This window comes from Rhynchophorus ferrugineus, unplaced genomic scaffold (genome assembly GCF_030347505.1).
Source record: "Rhynchophorus ferrugineus isolate W39M unplaced genomic scaffold, kcgeb_rfMv2 rfM9, whole genome shotgun sequence".
NCBI lineage: Eukaryota > Metazoa > Arthropoda > Insecta > Coleoptera > Curculionidae > Rhynchophorus > Rhynchophorus ferrugineus.
The window spans coordinates 1215169-1237705 of record NW_027472588.1 but is presented as its reverse complement, the minus strand read 5'-3'; the positions used below and the strand labels follow the sequence as shown (position 1 = coordinate 1237705).

Below are 22537 nucleotides of genomic sequence, written 5' to 3'. Positions count from 1 at the left end.
TTCAGCTCCTTGTTTTACATTTGAGATTGTACTAATATTTGTTTGGAATTCTGAAACATTTACTATGATGTTAAATCATGATAAGAAGTGTTTAGCCTTCTTTGATTCATTTTATCAAGAAAACTGTTAATATTAACAGATGGTATGCAGAACCATATGACATGAGAATAAATGAAGAAAACACCAACAATATAACAACTGATGGATTTCTTAATTTTTAGGAGTTTAGTAGTTTAAGTATTTGCGATAAGATGGGAAGAAATGTTAAATCAACCAATCTGCATAAGTTTCCGCTTGATGCTGTCTGTATGCATTCAATAAAAATACTAATCAACAAAACCAATGTTTTTTTTCATTGTTTATTTGTACTCAAACATTCGCTACGCCTTAGAGTTCCATTCGTTCGAGGTCTCATTGTTCTTTTCCACCCAAGATTGCCATGCGATGTCCCTTAGCTGTTCGCTCATCGACTTCCCGGTCTCCAACACCATCTTGGTGAAGTGTCCCTCGGGCTGCTGCAGCAATTTATAAGGATGATCAAACTCCAACATCCTACCGGCTGCCATAACGAGAACCTTATCCGAATCCATGATGGTGTTGAGACGATGAGCGATGGTCAGTACCGTGCAATCCCGGAACTTCTTCCTGATGGTCGTCTGGATGAGGGAATCGGTCTGGGCGTCCACGTTAGCGGTGGCTTCGTCTAGTACCAGGATTTTGTTGTTACGAAGAAGCGCCCGAGCAAGACAGACCAACTGTCTCTGTCCCAGGCTGAAGTTGCTTCCTCCCTCTGATACCTGGAAGTCTAGACTGTCAGCTACATCCTTGAGCTCTACCTGGAATGTTTAAACATTGTTTAGAAACTTCAGTTCAGTAATTAGAAGAATCACTGACTTCTTCCAAAACACTCCACAAGGTTTTATCATCAAACTCCTTAAAGGGATCCAGGTTGTATCTCAGAGTCGAACTGAAAAGAATCGGCTCCTGTGGGATGATCGAGATTTTCCTCCGTAGATCATTGAGTCCCAATGACTTGCTGTCGATGCCGTCAATGACGATTTTCCCTTCGATTGGAGCCAAACGGAACAAGGCCGATATCAAGGAGGATTTCCCGGCGCCAGTTCTACCAACTATGCCAATCTAGATAATGAGATAACGTTATCTTTGACGGCCAATTAAAAGGTTTCAAAATTACCTTCTCACCAGACTGGATGACGAAATCCAAATTGTTCAATACAGGTGGTTCATCTTGGACATACTTCAGGCTCATTCGTTGAAATTCTATTCGCCCGTTTTTAGGCCATTTTCCTTTTGGTTTGCGATCTTAAAAACAAAAAACTAATGAATTAGTGTTGGTCAATAAATGGGATTGTTGATATACCAGCTGGTGTTTCAAACGGGCCTTCATTGTCCAACTGAGTGTACTGAAGAACTCTTTCTACGCTGGTTAGTTGGTTGACTACCTCAGCCGTTTGTCTCATGCCGTATTGGAGCATGCCCGTCAGAATCAATGACTGGGATAAGGCCAAACCCACCAAACTCCCATTTTCCACGTATCCATCTACCGAAACGAAAAACATGTAGTATTGAATTCTCTTCAGATAAGAATTTTAGTGATACATACATTCTATGGCTATGACAAACCCGTAGGCAATTATGGCAGTGAACAGGACACATATGATGTCCAACCAGAGTCCAAAGGCCACTATACACATCACTGTCATGTACCAAGTTGAGGAATGTACATTCTAAAACAAATTTTATCACCAACTTTTGGTTTTTATGAATAAATCGAATTGCTTTGCAAGAAAAAACAGAAATTATTTTTCCCATCACACTTTTAGTTACCTGATGTTCATCAAACTCTTTTATCAGTGCCTTTTCTGCCTGGGCCGCCCTGATGGTGGTCAGACCATTTAATGTCGAGCTTATATGGGAAAACATAGGAGATTTAGCTGCAAAACAAACATACAGTTTAAAAATCACACCGTACGAGGTGTGAATATCGATTTTCTCCCACCTATTCCTTCCAAGTGTTTGATATCTTTCGCACTAGCTATATACCAGTTCCTCAGCTTCAAAAACACGGCACCCAAAATCACAATGGCGATAATCATGAAGTAGTTGGATAAAGACACGTTGATCAGAATCCCGGCCATGACCAAGAGAATCTGTGACACAGAATATCGGTAAAAGATCAACAAGATTCACCCAAATACTTACTGATAGAGCATCCATCAAAACCCGTGGCAGAATCTCGTCAATGGCGCCCATATCCTTGGAGAACCTGTTCAGAACCCTTCCGCTGGGGTTTACGTCAAAAAATCGCATCGGTGCCTCCAACAGACAATGGAACATCTTCCTGTGTATGTTCTTGGATGCCTCCATCGCCATTTTATAGAAGAGCATGGCTCTGGATGTCGTCAGTAGAATTGCAGCGATAATCAAGGAGGTGTAAATGTATATAGCCATGTCAGTCTTGAAGATTCTGTATGGCGTTCCGTTAACGGTGACGTCATCGAATATAACGACCGGATCGATGATGGCCTTGCTGATATTTTGCGGGTTGATATTGTACTCGTATCTCGACAATAACTCGTCTTGGTCAGATAGGAGGTTGAGGGAGACATTTTGCGTTGAATTTTGAAATCGAAGATCTTCTTGATTGGTCCTGAATAAAATGGGAATATTTATTTAAATAAATATTACTCATGTTTCATAATATAGTACAATTTGCTACATATTTCAATGAATACAGAGTTCAATAGTTAGTCTTCATTTTCTTTCTCTTAATTAGAGAAAATTTTAATGTCTTCTTCTTCGCTTTCTTCCACTTCTTCATTAGCAACTGGCAATACAGATGTGACAATTTCAGCATTTGTGTGCACTCTACAGACCTCTAAATTATCATCAAAACTAACAAACGTCTTAGCAAGTTTGACTAGTGGCAAGTGATTTTTCTCACCATCACAAGGAACTTTAAATCCACTCTTCTTCAAGCAATTGTTTGCAGGTAAGTTATAATTATTTAGGTATAATTATTTTTATGTTTGTTAGATTAGGAACATGTCCATGTGCAGTACATCGAAAAAATATAAGGGTTTTCGTTTTTCTTACTCATTCAAGCCCTAGTATTTGTTTACTCTGCTGGCTATTTATTGACATTTTTAAAACATCGTGTTTTTTTTGTATTTTCCACTGATGAATGGTTTAAGCTCAGTGAATGTTCCGGTACAATTTGTCTCTAGCAACATTGTTAATGTAAGTTGTTTATTCCTTGCTGTTTATTTCCGCCAGGATACTTAACACCTTTGAATGAAAAGGTTATGTCCATACCAATAAGGTATGTTCAGGGTGATATCCCCTAATCTGCTTTGTAAGTTTGTCTTTCTACTCATCACATACACCTTCACGCTTTGAAATGTAGTTTCAATAAAACTTACAAGGCCATATATATTGGAAATCAGATAAAGCTTGAACATCACATGATTTATATAGTCTACACTATTGACAACGATTGTAAAACAAGCAAGAAGTACATATAGAAGATAACAATTGTTATCTTTATAATCACATAAAATCAACAGTTAATAAGGGAAATTGTACTTGGGCTTAGTTGTTTTTACATATCTCATATGTCATAAACGCATAAGCGATGTTGAAGGTCAGAAAATATTGACAGTAACGACGAAACACGAGGCCTTACCAGTACGCTACCCAGTAGTCTGTCGCCGTGCAAGCCAACATTGACATCACGAAGAACATTACGACTGTAATCAGCAAACAGATACTACCAACGGCCTTGAAATAGTCCTTGAAGGGTGTACTACCTTCGCAACTACCCATCTCCTCGGCATCATCTTCCTTGATAGTTTGTTCAATAGTAGAAGAAGTACTCTACAAAATTAAATCGATTTATTTGACGACAGTGTTAACCATCACTAAGACTCACTAAAGTGGACATTCTTCGTCGAACTGCCTCCTCAGCTTCGTCACCTCCCTTCTCCTTTTCTTCCTGGGTCTCGTCAGCTGCCGCCAGTAACTTGGTGAAGTCCACGCTACTATTTAAAAGTTCGTCGTAAGTTCCTTGAGCCTCTATGCGGCCCTAGAACATCACTAATTCACTTAGTATCCAACAACAAGACAGGGATAGTTTAGATACCTCATTGATCACCAGTATAACGTCAGCTTTCTTCAGATACTGAAGCTGATGGGTGACCAACACTCTCGTTTTGCCTCTGAGGTAGTTGACTATGCATTTTTCGAAGAGGTGTTTACCAACATGGGTGTCTACGGCAGACAGGGGATCATCCAAGAGATATATGTCAGCTTGACGGTATATAGCCCGAGCCAAGTTGATGCGAGCTCTTTGTCCACCGCTTAAGGACACGCCTCGTTCGCCAACCATGGTTTTATCACCTAAAAAACGAATACATCATTACCTATCACTCATTCAGGCATCAATATGTTGATGCATACCATAAGGAAACTGTTTGAAGTCTGCTTGCAAGGCACACACTTCGGCTACCTTACTGTATAGAGTAGACACATAAGGTTTTCCAAAAAGAATGTTCTTGCGGACTGATGCAACAAATAGCCACGGTTCCTGACAAGCGTAAGATATAGAACCTCCAATTTCTACGGTACCAGCTGTTGGTTGTAATTCGCTCAGTAATAGCTAAAAGAAAACTATATAATATTTTAAGTTAAAACTGTATCATGATCTACCTGTAATAGAGAGCTCTTGCCTGCACCTACTGGTCCGATGACGGCGCACAGTTTACCCTCCGGTACCATCAAATTCAGGTTCTTGAGAACCGGCGTGTTCGGTACCCATTCGGCGTTGATGTCCGACAATCTGATCGTGTTCTCTACTACCTTCTCTATTTTGGGTTCCTCCTTCTCCTCCAGAACTAGCACCTTTTCCAATCTTTTAATGGCTACCCAGGTCTCGGCGCTTTGACTGACTGCCATCGGATAAATGATGGCCATAGCCACTGAAAGAATTTGATAAGTAATTTGTGTCGGATCATCATTTTGTGAATTATAGCATTTTGAGTGAAGCAACTTTTGTTATTGTAAAAAAATGGACAAAAAGGAATTTCGTGTGTTGATAAAATATTGCTTTTTGAAGGGCGAAAATAAAGTTAAAGCACAAACTTGGCTTGATGCCGAGTTTCCGAACACTAAGTTTAGACGTGGTGAAATGAGCACTGAAGACGGTGAACGCAGTGGACGCCCAAAAGAGGTTGTTACCGACGAAAAAAAACATTAAAAAAATCCACAAAATGATTTTGAATGACCGTAAATTGAAATTGAATGAAATAGCAGACTCTCTAAAGATATCAACTGAACGTGTACATCATATCATTCACGAATATTTGGGTATGAGGAAGCTCTGTGTAAAATGAGTACCATCCGAGCTCACTCTTGACCAAAAACAAGGAGGAGTTGATGATTCGGAGTAGTGTTTGAAGATGATCAAGCGTAATAAAGCTGAGTTTTTGCATCGATATTTGACAAGGGCGTCTGTATTTTGGGATGCGCATGGGTCATTTTGATTGACTACCATGAAAAAGGAAGGACGATATATCAATAGCGAATATTACATAGCGTTATTGGACCGTTTGAAGGACGAAATCGCCAAAAAACAGTCGCATTTGAAAAAAAAAGTGCTGCTTCACCAAGACAATGCACCGTGTCACTAGTCAGTGGAAACGGTGGCAAAAATCCATGAATTGGGCTTCGAATTGCCTCTTCATCCACCGTATTCTCCAGATCTGACCTCCAGCGACTATTTTCTGTTCTCAGATCTCAAAGGAATATTCGTTGGGAAGAAATTTTCGTGGAATGAAGAGGTGATCGCCGAAATTGCGGCCTATTTTGAAGCAAAGGACAAATCGTACTACAAAAATGGTATCGAAAAGTTGAAGGGTCGCTATAATCAGTGTATCATCCCTTGAAGGGAATCATATTGAATAAAGAAAACTAATTTTTTTAATGTGTTTTACTATGGTAGGCCAGGGACTTTTCAATTGAAGTGTTATCAGCTCATCAGTGCTAATTTAACATAGAGATACAAGTGATACAACTCATCTTACAAAGATTGCCTACTGGATATACTTTGGTATAAAGGTCATTTAAGAATGATAGATAGATAGACAACTGTTCCTGTGTATATAGTTTAACTTCGCTTAAAAAAACAGGACTGGCTACGAAAAAAATATGAAAATAGCGAAATTCCCGAATTTGCCACAGGTAACATCAACGCAATACGGAAAAGGTACACAAAAAACCTTCAGCAGCTCATCATCATAATTTCCGGAAAATAATGAACAACCATATATTTCATACATTTGGAGCCAATCAAAATTGAGTCAATATTTTCGAGGTCCTTATTTGCCACAGCGGGTTTTGAATGAGTTTTCTGAAAATAGAATTGTAGCATGTCAAGGTCTCCAAGTGTATATAACATCAAGAAGATCTGCATTTTTACTGAAGACGTGGTGTATTAAAGAAAATGACACAAAGTCTACCCATGTGACATTCACTCTACGTAGAAGAACATGCCCACCAGTAAATATCATCGTTAACTTCGTCAAACCGTGATTGTTAAATGTCTTGGTATGCATCTGGATCGACATCTAACCTGGAAGAAGCACATACTTGCTAAACGAAAACAACTTGGTCTTAAATTATCACTACATAGTATAAAACAAAGTCGCCTTTTCTGTCCCTATATCCCTATGTGCGCTTAAATCTTTAAAACTACGCAACGGATTTTGATGCGGTTTTTTTCAATAGATAGAGTGATTCAAGAGGAAGGTTTATATGTATAATACATGCATAATATACTAAGGCAACATTGCTAATTTTAGAGGTTTCTAACGTGATGTCGTAAATTAACCTATTTTTTTAGGCTTATTTAGCAATTAGCAAAAACGCTGCCTAACCCTACGAGTTAGATCAAATTAATGTACTACAGTATTGTACACTATAAAAAGGTCTACAAAAAAGTCCGCGATGGTATATGTTTATCTTTTAGGGATAACCCATATTAACCATTTTTATTGTTTACTTTTTACGTGAGAAAATGGCTTATTTACGAAGCTATTTTAAGCAATACGGCATTAATCCTTATCGAATTAAGTACCTTAAATACAGTGTGCAATTAATATAGATCAATATGGTTCCTTACAGCATATAAATTAAACAAATATTTTCGGAGATATTACAAATTTAAAATTTGCGTTTAAAAATGTGTAATGTAATAAAAATTGTATGAATTTAGATATTCCAAAGATAGCAGGAAATCTTCATAGTAAGTATAGGGGAAGAGGAATTGTTTTACTCCAAATTTAATGCGTGCAGGCCAAGGGCAGTAATGAATGAACCAAAAATACTGGATCGATTTTAATCATGTTTTCATTGAGTGACATAGGCATATATATTTTATGCCCGTGCAAAGTCGGAGCGGGCCGCTATGTTTTTATATACAACGTTCATATTTTTTCTGTAGTGTATTTAATTTAGTATCAGCATTGCACCCGTGCGAAGCCGGGGCGGGTCGCTAGTATCAAATATATCAAAGCCTATTGGTCATACGAAATCCAACTATAGGGTACTGCTAGCAAGCCTAACATAGTGTTGTGTTGCGAGTGCTAATTAAGTGTTGCGAGTGATTGTCTATACCCCGTATTATGTGTTAAGTGCTTTAAAAGAGTGTTAGTGTCCCTCAGTGTGCTTGCTAATCAGACAAAAACGTTTAACAATAGGACATATATAGACTTATAATCAGACTAACTAATTAACATAATGTTATATATATATATATATATATATATATATATATATAATATATTCAAAATTTATTTGTATATACGTCATCGAAACTTCGTCGTCAAAAAGTCGCAATGTTGTCGCATCAACTGTGATTTTTAGTTCAGTTCGCTTTTGACATACAACAAAATTTTAATCTAAATAAAATAATTGAACAAAAATGTTACCAAACATAATTTATTTTAATATTATAGTACATCTAAAAACTTCAGTTAATTATTCAGCCACAATAGTTTATAGGTTAGAGTTATAACCTCTTATCACTATTACTTTCAAGAATTTTGCATACGTCTGACAACTGGACGGCTCCGACACGCTCATTCGTTTGCGTGTTCGACCTAATCAGACAGCATTGTGTCTCTTTTTAACTAGAATAAAATGAGAAGGAATATATTGTCTAATTCTGAAATGAATTTACAAACTACGGCAGGCAATACATTAAACATCTTGTTGACGTATGTACAAAAAAACTTTGAATGGATTAATAATCACCTTTTACTTACATTGCAGTATGTTGAAGAATTGAGCCATGGAGAAGACAATGTCCGCTGTTATCCTATTGCCGACCATCACGTAAGCAATAACAGTGGTGAACAGAGTGAGTCTTTCGATGAACACGTTGCAACTGGAGTAAAATCCTCGCAAATAAGAGGCCTTGGTCAAGGACGATATCTCCCGCTCTCGGAGATACTTGATCAGAGCTTCAAAGGGCTTCTCCCAGGCGTACATCTTGATAACCTGGATGCCCGAGACAATCTCGCTCATGTGCTTCACACGGTCATCACAGCGACCTGCCACCTTGAACCGTAACTGGGAGGTGACTTTTCCCAGATAAGCTGAAACATTGAATGATAACTTGGTGTGAAGGGCTTTTAGATGTTAATTAACTTGTTAAGACATACTTTGCAGTGGTATGGTTACAATGATCATGGTGCCGATACCAACGAGGCAATATACACCAATCAGGCTCCACATCAGGTAGCCAACCACCACTACCTGGATGGGCATAATCCAGAGGAAGTGCAGGAACAAGGCAATCTGATCGATTCTCTGGACGTCATTGGACAGAAGGTTGATGATCTGACCACCGGCTGTTTGGCCTTGAGACCTTTTGTTCAATTTCATGATCTGCAAAGTATAAAATTGTTGGAAAATTTAGAACAGCAACAAGATCAATGAAGAGAAAGAAACTATGATTAACAGGTCAATTGAAAAATCCCCGACCTACCATAGTCAAACACATTTTTTTGGCAAAATTAGTTTTTTTATTGGACATAAATCCCTTCAAGGGTGATACACTGATTATAGCGACCCTCCAACTTTCCGATACCATTTTTGTAGTACGATTTGTTCTTTGCTTCAAAATAGGCCTCAGTTTCGACAATCGCCTCTTCATTCGAGCGAGCATTCTCTTGAGATCTGAGAACGGGAAATAGTCGCTGGAGGCCAGATCTGGAGAGTACGGTGGATGAGGAAGCAATTCGAAGCCCAATTCATGCATTTTTCATACGGTGTATTGTCTTGGTGAAGCAGCACTTTCTTTTTCTTTAAATGCGGCCGTTTTCCGGCGATCTCATCCTTCAAACGGTCCAATAACGCTATGTAATAGTCTCTGTTGATGGTACTTCCTTTCTCAAGGTAGTCAATGACACCATGACCTTGCCAACCGACTGTTGCGTTTTCTCACTCTTTGGAGCGGGTTCATGGTATGCAGTCCACTCGGATGACTGTCGATTGGACTTCGAAGTGAAATGACGGAGCCATGTTTCAACTATTGTCACATATCGACGCAAAAATTCGGGTTTATTACGCTTGATCATCTTCAAACAGTGCTTCGAATCATAAAACCGTCGTTGTTTTTGATCAAAAGTGAGCTCGCGCGGCACCCACTTTACACAGAGCTTTCTCATACCCAAATAATCGTGATTGATATGATGTACACGTTCAGTTTATGTCTTTGGAGTGTCTGCTGTTTCATACAATTTCAATTTACGGCCTTTCAAAATCAATTTGTGGATTTTTTAAATCTTTTTGTCGGTAACAACCTCTTTTGGCCTTCCAATGCGTTCACCGTCTTCGGTGGTCATTTCAATACGTCTAAACTTAGCATACCAATCCTTTATGGTTGATTTTTGCCAAGCCAAGTTTTTGCTTCAACTGTATTTTTCCTTTCAAAAAGCAATATTTTATCAACACACGAATTTTCTTTTTATCTATTTTTTCACAATAATAAAAGTTTCTTCATTCAAAATGCTATCTTTTGAGGCTATGGCACCTTTTGAGAGTTAGGGCTAACTAAAAACATATGGATTTAATTCTAGTAGCGCCATCTATTTGTCAGGCCGGGGACTTTTTACTTACCTTTCTGTAGATTAACGATGATATTGCCACCCGAACTCTCATACCGATAATGGATAGACCATACATGGAGTGGTGATTGAGGAAAATTGTAACGATGGAGATAGCGATCAAAACAGAGGCCGATATATACAGGGCTGTCGTGTCGCTGAGATTCGGGTCGCTGAAGCCTCTGATCAGCTGGGCTAAGACCACGGGTTGGGGAGACCTGATACGATTGATCCAACATTTACGTTTAATGTAACATCAGTCAATATTAAGACGAAATCTCACCTCAGCGGTACGTATTGGATGAAGATCAGGAGTCCATATATCATGTAGCTCCAGAAGAACGTCTTGAACAAGGCGCGGAGCAAACTGGGTTTGGACCCTTTGGCTCTTTGTACTTCCTTGTCCCAATTGCTTTCCAGATCGTAACCTAGACCTTCCGACTTGTTCTCATTCAACGTCTTGTACATATCAGTCAGCTGAATCTTTCGTTTTGTGCCGAGATAGAATATGGGAATCGTCCATCTAGAAAAAGACATATATCTCTGTTTGTTTGTTTTATTCTTAATTTTAATTAGCGTTGGGGACTATCAACTGAAAACAGTCGAAACAGTCAATAGTCAGAAAACTAGCAACTAAAAATAGTAATTACTATTTTCAGTCAAATGGACGGTTCAACTGTTTTTTCAGTTCGTGTTGTCAGACGAAGATGTACGAATCCTTTCATGTATAAATTGTGAGAGAGGAAAGGACGGAGATAATTGCTTATGGCGGTTAATTTTATTTATATTTATATATATACGGTAGTATAAGCTACATGGTGATGTATAAATTCCTTCACGAACTATGTCTAAAAAAGAAAAGGAAAAAAATATGCTGAATACTATTTTGATAATAATACATAACTCGCAATTTATAATTTAATTTTAGACGAGATAGAATTACTTTTATATTTAAATGTTCTATGGATCTGTAAAGATAAATCGAATTTTTCTATGGAATGGATTAATACCCAAAAATATTTTATTGTAATGTGTTAATTGCTATTTTTAAATAATATACTATAATAAATATACAATACGATAGAACTTAAACAAAACCTAAAAGCTGAAGATGTACAACAACCAAAAATATTATATAAAAATTTAGAAAACACCTAGTCATAGAAAAAAAACTAATCCACTAATCCAACAACCTAAAAACTAAAAATGTACAATAACCATAAATAATGACATAATTAAAAATAATCTGAATGAAATGATATAATTGGAAATATTTTTTAACAAAAATCGAGAGAATAAAGGAAATGTTACCTCTTATTGCTATAAAAACAGTTAAAATATTTTACTATTTATCATTCCCAATTTTAATCTTTTTAACCAATTAGAATAAACATCTTGAAAAATATCGTATTAAAATGCTATAACATTAATATACAATATATTGCTATTTACAAGCAAACTACCAAAAAAATCATAAAACTATATATATATATATATATATATACATTTGTATCAAGGCAATCAAGGGGATAGTCGATAGTAAGTAGTAACAAGATCAGTCGGGCCAAAAGTAGCGACTGAAACACTCGATAGTAAAAAGTAGTCAGTTACTAAATGGTCGATAGTTCCCAACAATAATTTTAATCATTCGCTTTTTTGTCATTTCGAGATTTCTTTTATCAAATACAGCACCATACACCAAATGCAATCATTAAAAGTAGTTTGGACGCTTTCAGTACAATCTTTTCCAGTTTTGGAGACTAAGAGCATGGAATACCATAAAATATGTTTTTTTTTTTATATTTGAGTTATATTTAAATTATATAGTGAAATCTATCTAAAATCTACCTGTCTTGCATGCCTTGTACAAATTTCTATATACATATAAGTTGCAAAATGGGAAAGAGTTTAGAACGCAGAAGCTATCAAGTTACTTAAAAAACTGATTTATTCGAAATAAGAAGAGGTGACTTGTTAGAGCATTTGCCTAAAGCTGTAGAAAAGTACAAAAATAGCAGTTAGCATGATCTATAAATGGACTAGAGACTAGAAAATATAGCTTAATAGCTCCAAATCTATATGTTAATTTTTCCTTGTAGTGAAATTATGTAAACCTAATTATATTACTTGACGGATGGCCGATTCCTCAAGTAGAATCAGCTAAATCGTCCATCTCGATGGTAAAATTTAAAACATCATGTTAGACAAGTGTAGTGAGGTGCATATATTAAAAAAATACAGCAGTGACATGTATAAACATTATTTCACCAGAGACTGAGTTAGGGCCGATGGGTCCTCCTAGTTATATACCTAGATTTAAGTTAGCATAAAGACAAATTGTGGGTTAGACGGAAACGTCTAGTAATAATGTATTAATTGAATAATAAAAAAAAAGTTAGACAAAAAACAAAGTAGATTAGACTCAAAGTCAAACAACAGTACTGGTTAGTCGAAAGATACTCTCAACTTGATCTAAAATCAAAGAGATTGATTTATCAGACAATCATAAAGCCAATTTGGACCTATCGGATGCAAATATAGGGTTGCATTCAAACATCAAACTATTTAGTAATCCAACGCACCCAAAACAAAGTTGTACGATTAATTATCAATGCTTATGGCTACGTAACCATCGAAGAGCTGCACGATTACCTTTAAATTAAATGGTTACACGAAGTGATCCGCAGGTAAAATATATTAACTTCTTAAAAAAAGTTTATGGCCGTCTGAATCCCCAAAATTGAAGTAATTTGACACCCATTTTTTGTCAAATTTTTTAACAATCAATAAATTAATAAAAGTTATTAACTATCAAACTTAACACACCGCACGTTCAATGTCCAGGTACACACTTCAGAGACTGCTTATTAAAGGATTTAGTTAATTTGACTTTTAAATTGACAATAGACAATATAGTTTGTAATTTTTTTTATTTAAACAATAATTAAACAATAATTCTTATTATAACAAATAACGAAAATAGTAAGTAAGAAATAAATGACTACGTTTTATTTTATTTTATTAATATCGTTTTCCATTCTTTTACTATTTATTTATTTACATTATTTTATTTATTATGGTACAGTGCCATATAAAAATTGAAGTACATTAAATTATTTCATACATCCTTCACATATAGTGGTTGTAATCAATGTTCGTCAAAAATAGGGTTCTCACATACCGAATATATTTTTCTAGTTTAACGTATCTAGATTTCTCTCGAATAATATTACGCCTCCCAGCTTGATGTTCACTTGGTGATGTCGCAGCCCACTGAGTACCACCTCTTGCTGTCATTCCAAACGCTGTCGCTTCTACTTCACTTTCTTCATCCTCATCCTCTCCATCTTCACTTTCTTTATCTTCATCTTCCTGGTCTTTATCTTCATTGTTGAGTGCAATTCCATCATTCATTATGAATAAAATATACAATTTATATAACATAAAATACATTATAACTATCAACGTACACAAGAGAAAATAGAAATGTTAATTACCTGTATCATCACAACCCGAAGCTGCCACCTGACTCGGGGGAAAATATTCATCATCACTACTATCCAACACGCAGTCATCATCAGGTTCTTCTGCTTCGAATGTTTTCTCCAAATTCATATTACTCTAAGAGTGGGTGACTCTATTGTAAACAATTTAAAATTTTTTTTTTTCATATTGAAAACATAAAATAAATAATTTACTTGAAAATAAAACAATTAAATCTCTTCTTACCGTCTAAAACTCGATGAATCAGCCATTTTATTTAGAATAAATACAATTTTTTTGTTAATATATTGTATTTTAATATATTAATAATATTAATAATTAATATCAAATAATTTTTTATATTTTCTTGTCACTTTCAGTGTATATTTTATAGTCTGTTGACTACGCTTGTAGAATTTTAACTGAATACTTTTCTTTCTTTTCGTACGACATGAGAAGTGGAAAACGAAATCTCAGGTACCTAAATATCGATTGACTTGGAATTCCACTCTTGTTATTTCCATGAGCACTATAAACTGTGTCCCTATAGGTGTTTACACAGAATTTTTTTTTATTCAGTACACTAACGTACAAGTAATATAAGTGGGTACCCGGGTACCCGGTCGTTGAACGAACGGTGAAAGTTTGGTCATTGACCGGACGGTTAAAAAAATAACTTATGTGTTAGTATTAGTAATTTAACGTTAAAAATATGACGGATGATCGAGATTTGACTTACGTGAAGAACAGCTTCGACAAGAAGTTGGCTTTCGCTTTCGGATTGTCATGTTTCAGCTTAAAAGCACCGTCCATGTTCACTGATGCTCGCCACGGAGGTAACAGACGAATGACAATCAAAGCCGAGGTTATCACGGTATCTCTGGCAATAAATAAAATCCGTACCAAAACCGTCTAATTTTAAACAATACGCCGTTTCGTTTGCTCTTACTACAATTTACATTCTTTTACGATTATTTATGTAAGATAACAGGTTGGTTTTAATCTCCGGTCGAACACATGCTAGTTTTCACTCAGAAAATCAAATAATGACTCCTAGTTTTCGCGGTATCACGTGGAAATTATCCAGATGATGATTGGCTTATACTCAACAGCATTTAAACAAAACAGAACCCTATGTAGTTCAAAAATATACGAGATATGCTTAAAAAGTCTCTGGATTTCTGAAAGTCCGTGAAATGTCTGATTCCATTGGTACTCTTTATTGACTTCACCGATTTCTCCGTCAATTTTGGGCCGATTTTCAAAATTCTTCTTTTATTCGAAAGAGCGTTCTTCCGACGTTGTCCCATCGGAACCAAATCAAGATCTGTTGGAGGGGAATCGAGGGAAACACTCGAATTTCAAAGGCGCGTACAATATTTTCACATATTTTCTTATCTAAAATAATCAGATATTTGTGTATAATGTTATTGCGGAGCTGATATGATGCAAGACATAACTCCTCAACGGAGTTAGAGGATATTTCTTTAAATATTATGTGGACGTAGAGATAATTACTTATATACTTTGAAGATATTTTGGTAAGGTAATGAGTAGAGACCAGACCGCTATACCCTTCAGGGGTTTTTGAGTGGTTTTTAGTAAGGGTTTGCTAACGAAAGTGGTTCAGTATAAAAGCCGTTCAATTTGATTTTTAAATACTAAATATATCATATGGGAAGCCGTAGGAATATTGCAGGTAACTGTCACTATGGTGTAATGATTGTAATATCACCAGTAATTCTTCAGTATACCCCCAGAGGGCAATAAATACAAGGAATGGAACACCTGACATATAATCTATCCAATCTAGCAGTGAACTTAGGTCATTTCAATTTATTACGTCGAAATGTCGCAATGTAGCCGCATTTAACACTGATATATAGTTTATTTTAACGTTGATATATAACGACATATAATGTAAACAAAATAATCTAACACAATGTTTTCAAAGATAATTTAATAAATTAGATTTAATCACTGAATTGTCTCCAATGCATTTGTCATATCTACAAAAGTACAGTTGCAATTAATTCGTACATTTTGACCAAATGCTCGTACAACAGGTGAATTGAAAAGTCCCCGGCCTGATACATAGATGGCGCTACTAGAATTAAATCCATATGTTTTTTAGTTAGCCCTAACCCTCAAAAGATGCGTGTAAAAATTTGACCGCTGTCGAATCATTGGTTTGTGAATTATAGTGAAGCAACTTTTGTTACTGTGAACAAAAATGGGTAAAAACAATTTCTGGTGTTGATAAAATATTGCTTTTTGAAGGGAAGAAATACAGTTGAAACAAAAACTTGGCTTAATGTCGACTTTCCGGACACTGCCACAGGAAAATCAACCATCAAGGATTGGTATGCTAAGTTTAAACGTGGTGAAATGAGCACCGAAGTCGATGAAAGTAGTGGACGGCCAAAAGAGGTTGTTACCGACAAAAACATTTAAAAAATCCACAATATGGTTTTGAATGGCCGTAAATTGAAATTTAATGAAATAGCAGACACAGATATCAAGTGAACATGTATACCATATCATTCACAAATATTTGGGTATGAGAAAGCTCTGTGCAAAGTGGGTGCGGCGCGATCTCACTTTTGACCAAAGTCAACGACGAGTTGATAATTCGGATGCTTATTTTGAAGCAAAGGACAAATCGTACTACCAAAATGGTATCGAAAAGTTGAAGGGTCCTATAATCAGTGTATCACTAATTTTGCCAAGAAAATGTGTTTTGCTATAGTACGCCGGGGACTTTTCAATTGAACTGTTATATTATTATAGGCTAAATAGATATGGCTCGGTGAATGGAAGTAAAACTAAATAAAACAGTGGTGTTTACATTATGTGACCGTTATTTATTGGCTATATAAAAAATGTGAAAAATATAAAACAGATAAAATGGATGGCAGCGATTTTACCTGGAGACGAGGCTTGGGCAGTGATGGTGGGACGTCTAAACCAAACGATGGTCGGGTACTTAACGATTGGAAATACTCTTCAATAACATCCCAGATAAATGTCTAGGGGTTGCCAGCTATTCGTTATCGGGTTCTAGTTGGCGCTGCTGGCGCCCCGCCCGTGTTCAACATCTGGGATTATATTTCTGGGTATTTTGTAGACCATTATTCCACTATGTAAAATTCGACATGCCTCAAAGTCGCTACATTATGAATATAGTCTATTCAAAGTTTTTTTGTATATACGTCATCAAGATATTTAATGTGTTGCCTGCCGCAATTTGTAAATTCGTTTCAGAATCTGGCAATATCTTCCTTCTCATTAAAAAGATGCTGTCTGATTAGTTCGAACATACGTATCTAAAAACATAAATCTTTCACAGTCTACAATACGATTTTGGACAGCAAACTTATTTTAATTATGCATCTTTAGTTGTTTCCACCGTCATCACCCTGTCTTCGTATTGTCAACATTAAATCATAATCACACATCAAGAAAGTTTCTTTCTCTAGCTCTCATATTGTGTATTTGATAAAGTTTATCCAAACCGAAGTTTGTTATTACGGACAATTCTTTCCACATATCCAAACAGTCCTTGATTGTATATTTTTCTCGATCTGTATGTCTATTATAGTTATTCTTTGTCACATCCCATAACAATTCGACTTAATTAAAGATGCAGTGATGACGTTACCCTCTGCGGTCATATTATTCAGACATCTGGTCCACCACTTTCCAATTAGATGATATCCTTAAGACATAAGCATAATTTAAAAAACGTTATGAACGTTTTGTTGTTTTTCAACGTATTGTTCAAGTTATCTGATAATAATTCTAATTGGAAGAGATAATCTGAATTGGCGATAAGTTGAAGTATTTATCGCCAAACCTAAATCAAACTATCTAATAGAAATTTCATACAACAGTAACATATTTGGATTGTATTCTATAGTATATAATTATAAACAGTTTACTCAAGATTAATCTGCAACAATGTCGCGCCTTATTCTCTTATTATTCTTTAGTACTTTTCCTTTTTTAACACTTACTGATGGTTTAAATAGAGTTATCGAAGGTAATGTGTAATATTATGTATAGTCAACAATAGTAAACATTTGTTTTTTTCTCTAGGTCTTATAAAAATGGCTATCGTGTCGTCTAATGATTCTATAAACAGTAAAAAGAACCTAACAATCCTTGAAGAACAAGAGATAAATCTGAATGATATAGGACTTGATTTTTTGTAAGTATTTATGATAACAAATTTGGGTAATATATTTTATTTTTTTATTTTTTTTACCTTTTTATTTTATTTATATCAAAGGGCTCTTTACCAACTCTATTCTTTTATTATGTGTTTCTCCTGCAACTTTTTGGTAACCTTGTAAAAGTGCGTCGTTGTTTCTTTAATATTAGCCATCAAATGTTTGCAATTTAGATCTATAAATGTAAAACTATCTTTATCTTTGTTTTCTTTGCAATTATATAATTTATATTTTTAAACTACGAAATGTACCAGGTGTACCGCAAAGTCAATACCGATTTTTCTAACAGATGTCACTTGTAGATGACTCATATAGTCTATTCAAAGTTTTTTTGTATATACGTCATCAAGATATTTAATGTGTTGCCTGCCGCAATTTGTAAATTCGTTTCAGAATCTGGCAATATCTTCCTTCTCATTAAAAAGATGCTGTCTGATTAGTTCGAACGCGTAAACGATGAACCTGTCAAAGTCGTCTGGTTGTTAGACGTATGCAAAATTCTTGAAAGCAATGGTAACAGGAGGTTATAACTCTAACCTATAAACTATTGTAGCTGTATAATTAACTGTAGTTTTTAGATGTACCATAATGTTAAAATAAATTATATTTGATTTTATAGAGATAACATTTTTGTTCAATTATTTTATTTAGATTAGAATTTTGTTGTGTTTCAAAGCCAAACTGAACTAAAACTCAGAGTTGACGAGGCAACATTGCGACGTTTCGATGTCATAAATTTAAATAAAGTATGTACAAAATAACTTTGAATAGACTATATGTTGTTTTAATGTACTGACGTTAAGTTTCAATGAAAGATAATGCCGAGATTAGAATAATTAAGTTCAGTTGGACAACAAACTAGTTTTAATTTCTTAGATCATAATTTCAGTTAGGTTTTATTCTATTCAGTGCTGGTACCCTTAAAATACCGGACGTAACCGTGGTGGGACTTGAAAAATTAAACTACGTCAATGATATGAATGTATCTATCGATGACGACACGAATATTCTTACGCTGGAGCTGAACGCCGTCATGCTACCCGCCAGCGGTTTGGTAATACAATCCTACGAAGCAGATATGGGCCTCTTTAACAGTATACCAATTTATGGAAGCGGTGACATTAAGTAGGTATATCTCTGTTATCTCGAACTACGTATGGACGATCTATGTATGAACAACCAAAAGCCAGACTATGGTAAACCTGGCAACATTAAAAGTCATCGTGGTCTGGAGATTCGGCTACTTTCGGCACCATTCGTATATTGGTCGGCGCAATACACTGGCAACAAACCGAAATGCTAAAAGTCGATGTTGCCAAATTTATCCTTAGGCTATTTGCTTTATGGATGCGATTTATTTTTCTAAAATTAACATATATAGTCTAATCAATGTCATTTTGTGCATACGTCATCTAAATTTGTGACTTCAAAACGTCGCAATGTTGCCGCATCAACTCCGAGTTTTAGTTCAGTTGGGCTTTGATATACAACACAATTCTAATCTAAATAAAATAATTGAACAAAATGTTATCAAATATAATTTATTTTAACATTATAGTACATCTAAAAACTACAGTTAATTATACAGGCAAAATACTTTATAGGTTAGAGTTATAAACTCTTATCACTATTGCTTTCAAGAATTTTGCATACGTCTGACAACCGGACGATTTTGATGGGCTCATTCGTTTACGCGTTCGAACTAATCAGACAGCATTGTGTCTCTTTTTAACTAGAATAAAATGAGAAGGAAAATATTGTCTGATTCTGAAACTAATTTACAAATTGCGGCAGGCAATACATTAAATATCTTGATGACGTATGTACAAAAAAGCTTTGAATAAACTATTTTATTTTATTATTTTTTTTATTATTTAGTATATAATATATAGCTCTTGCATTTAAATTTGGTAACTGCTGCAGGGTACTGCACTCCAAGACTAGCGGATAGAACCATTCAACTTCCGACATTCGAGAGCAAAATGATGTCAGGCCGACTGCAATGTTGCCGATATGTTGTATTAGTATTTACATATAGCGAATATGAATCTACCGGACCACGACGATTTTTAATGTATCCTCTCAACGTCTCTCGCGTTTCCTTTTGTTGTACGAGAGAATTCACTGATGATTTTTTTTATTTCCACAAATGTTTTGATGCGATTCTTCATTTATTAATTTTGAAATAAGACACGAAGAAGTCACTTTCGATGCCTCAAAAAAACACCTTTTTGGTTAATTTTTCGGGACGCATAATGAGGGTCATAAATATACATACAACTCTCATCCGTAGTTACGAAGGTATGACCTTTAAAATGGCATTTTACTGCTCCAATTTTTGTCAAAATATTGTTACTTAAGTAATTTTTCGAGTGATTTGAGAGATCTATAATATTTAACGAACTACCATTGTTTATAGGTTTCTAATAAAAAATATGGCAGTCCCAATATTAGTAACATTCGATATAACCAACTTGAAAGTTAATACCTTAACTATCGTACCTAAATTACGGGCGAATGAAGTGAGTAGTACCCGCCTAGTTTAGTTATCTTTGATTTTTGACCACTCCTGTTCCAGATATCGATCAACGGCTTCTGGAACAACCCAGAACTCAGTTTAGTACTGTCGGAGACCTTGTCAGCCTTGGAGCAATTGGCCATCATGTTTTACAACAGCGAAATTGACTGTATCTCATGCGTCCTTAGCACTTTAATAAAAACAGCAATAAATAACGCGATACATCCGGAGGATCAGTCGCTAAGTATCAGTCAGTACCTATCAATGGCTGAATCAGAATGTCAAGTAAATATTATAGAGACTAAGTGTGGATATTGACTCAAATATTGTTATCATAGGCTACATGTTCTTTATCAAAGAGTGCTGCATTGAGAGGCATGTTTCAAGGAAATAACGGCGTCAAATTAAGTGAATATAAAGAGGAACATTTCAAGAGTATTGCCGAGGAACTGACTCGTTCACTTGTCGAGTATGTCAGCAAAAATATGGTAGATAAACTGTAATTATAAGACCTTTTCCTGTAATAAAAAACAATATCATAAGATCTTTTACTTAATTCTTGTCTTCAGTACATATTCGCGAGGGATATCACAAGATGTCTCAGTAAGTGAATTTATTTCCTAAAAGAAACATCATCTTGATTTCAGGTAGATCAAACTGTTCCTGATACTTGTAACCAGTGGTGATTAAAATTGTATATTTCGGAGATAAACTGTTTTTTAATAGATAACATGGAAAGCACTGTTACATTATAACGATCTTTGGTCATTTCTGAGAAAGGTTTTGATGCGTTTTAGTGATGAGAAACACCTTTCGGCCTCTGATGTTGTCAAGAGAGCTGCTACCACTATTCCTAATAATTGCCTAATCTTTTTTAATGTGTCTATAAGATTGATTGCTATTAAAGATTTTAGAGAAGGTAGTGCCTCATTAAATGTTTTCAAGTCATTTCTTGAATAAATAACTGACACCTCAGTCCATAATCATTCTTCATCAAGTGTGGAATAAGAGGAACATTCCTCAGGAAATTTACCGCAATGCTCACCAAAGTATTTTCTTCTCTGTACTTTTTAAAATAAAATCAATCTTTTGCACAACCTTTCCAAACAACCTTCAACAAAGTTTGCGAATTATAGCATTTCGAGTGAACCAAATTTTGTTATTGTGAAAAAAATGGATAAAAAGGAATTTTGCGTGTTGATAAAATATTGCTTTTTGAAGGGAAAAAATACAGTTGAAGTAAAAAACTTGGATTGATGCCGAGTTTTCAGGAAAATCAACCATCAAGGATTGGTATGCTAAGTTTAGACGTGGTGAAATGAGCACTGAAGATGGTGAACGCAGTGGACGCCCAAAAGAAGTTGTTACCGACGAAAACATTTAAAAAATCCACGAAAGGATTTTGAATGGCAGTAAATTGAAACTGAATGAAATAGCAGACACACTAAAGATATCAACTGATCGCGTACATCATATCATTATGAACATTTGAGTATGAGAAAATTCTGTGCAAAATGGATGCCGCGCGAGCTCCCTTTTGACCAAAAACAATGATGAGTTGATAATTCGGAGCAGTGTTTGAAGATGATCGAGCATAATAAACCCGAGCTCTTTCGTCGATATGTGACGATGGATGTAACATGGCTCCATCATTTCACTCTGAAGTTCAATCGACAATCATCTGAGTGGACTGCACACGATGAACCCCCTCCAAAGCGTGAGAAAACGCAACAGTCGGCTGGCAAGGTTATGGCGTATCTGTATTTTGAGATGCGTATGGAATCATTTTCGTTGACTACCTTGAAAAAGGAAGGACCATTAACAGCGATTATTATATAGCATTATTGGACAGTTTAAAGGATGAAATCGCCGAAAATCGGCCGCATTTGAAGAAAAAGAAAGTGCTGCTTCACTAAGACAATGCACCGTGTCAAAAATCTACGAATTGGGCTTCGAATTGCTTCCTCTTCCACCGTATTCTCTAGATCGCCCCCAGCGATTATTTCCTGTTCTCAGATCTCAAAAGAATGCTCGCTGGGAAGAAATGTTCGTCGAATGAAGAGGTGATCGCCGAAACTGAGGCCTATTTTGAAGCAAAGGACAAATCGTACTACAAA

General features: G+C 35.6%; 3 protein-coding genes across 4 annotated transcripts; 1 reads left to right on the top strand and 2 right to left on the bottom strand.

Annotated features, from left to right (window-relative positions):
• Nucleotides 1–332: 332 nt before the first annotated feature.
• On the bottom strand, nt 333–14586 carry LOC143202460 (ATP-binding cassette subfamily C member 4). 2 transcript variants are annotated; one of them, XM_076414005.1, is made up of 18 exons: nt 14410–14586; nt 10471–10710; nt 10201–10405; nt 8742–8967; nt 8343–8675; nt 4729–4997; nt 4480–4678; nt 4163–4419; nt 3953–4105; nt 3707–3897; nt 2224–2671; nt 2021–2171; nt 1849–1955; nt 1625–1748; nt 1382–1561; nt 1196–1323; nt 895–1140; nt 333–836 (listed from the first exon to the last, which is right to left on the bottom strand). In XM_076414005.1, the coding sequence occupies exons 1-18, from the start codon at nt 14481–14483 to the stop codon at nt 381–383; spliced, it is 3987 nt and encodes a 1328-aa protein (XP_076270120.1). In that variant the 5' UTR covers nt 14484–14586; the 3' UTR covers nt 333–380. The 2 variants fall into 2 exon arrangements, with proteins under 2 accessions (XP_076270120.1, XP_076270121.1); XM_076414006.1 differs by having other exon boundaries at nt 333–832; nt 891–1140; nt 14410–14584.
• On the bottom strand, nt 13317–13813 carry LOC143203272 (uncharacterized). Its single transcript, XM_076415443.1, has 2 exons — nt 13685–13813; nt 13317–13570 (listed from the first exon to the last, which is right to left on the bottom strand). The coding sequence occupies exons 1-2, from the start codon at nt 13800–13802 to the stop codon at nt 13317–13319; spliced, it is 372 nt and encodes a 123-aa protein (XP_076271558.1). The 5' UTR covers nt 13803–13813.
• A 2954-nt stretch (nt 14587–17540) lies between the features above and the next one.
• LOC143203271 (uncharacterized) lies at nt 17541–20962 on the top strand. Its single transcript, XM_076415442.1, has 6 exons — nt 17541–17712; nt 17769–17880; nt 18812–19027; nt 20322–20424; nt 20481–20705; nt 20759–20962. The coding sequence occupies exons 1-6, from the start codon at nt 17631–17633 to the stop codon at nt 20921–20923; spliced, it is 903 nt and encodes a 300-aa protein (XP_076271557.1). The 5' UTR covers nt 17541–17630; the 3' UTR covers nt 20924–20962.
• The last annotated feature ends 1575 nt before the right edge of the window (nt 20963–22537 follow it).

What these genes read in the sequence shown, in the direction of transcription:
- LOC143203271 (XM_076415442.1), top strand. Translation starts at nt 17,631, where the DNA reads ATGTCGCGCCTTATTCTCTTATTATTCTTTAGTACTTTTCCTTTTTTA. An exon ending in GATATAGGACTTGATTTTTT is followed by an intron (nt 17,881 to 18,811) that starts GTAAGTATTTAT and finishes TATTCTATTCAG; the next exon opens with TGCTGGTACCCTTAAAATAC. An exon ending in TGGCTGAATCAGAATGTCAA is followed by an intron (nt 20,706 to 20,758) that starts GTAAATATTATA and finishes TTGTTATCATAG; the next exon opens with GCTACATGTTCTTTATCAAA.
- LOC143202460 (XM_076414005.1), bottom strand. Translation starts at nt 14,483, where the DNA reads ATGGACGGTGCTTTTAAGCTGAAACATGACAATCCGAAAGCGAAAGCC. An exon ending in CTTCAAACAGTTTCCTTATG is followed by an intron (nt 4,420 to 4,479) that starts GTATGCATCAAC and finishes TTCGTTTTTTAG; the next exon opens with GTGATAAAACCATGGTTGGC. An exon ending in GTTTGTCATAGCCATAGAAT is followed by an intron (nt 1,562 to 1,624) that starts GTATGTATCACT and finishes TCGTTTCGGTAG; the next exon opens with ATGGATACGTGGAAAATGGG.
- LOC143203272 (XM_076415443.1), bottom strand. Translation starts at nt 13,802, where the DNA reads ATGAATTTGGAGAAAACATTCGAAGCAGAAGAACCTGATGATGACTGC. An exon ending in TTCGGGTTGTGATGATACAG is followed by an intron (nt 13,571 to 13,684) that starts GTAATTAACATT and finishes TCAACAATGAAG; the next exon opens with ATAAAGACCAGGAAGATGAA.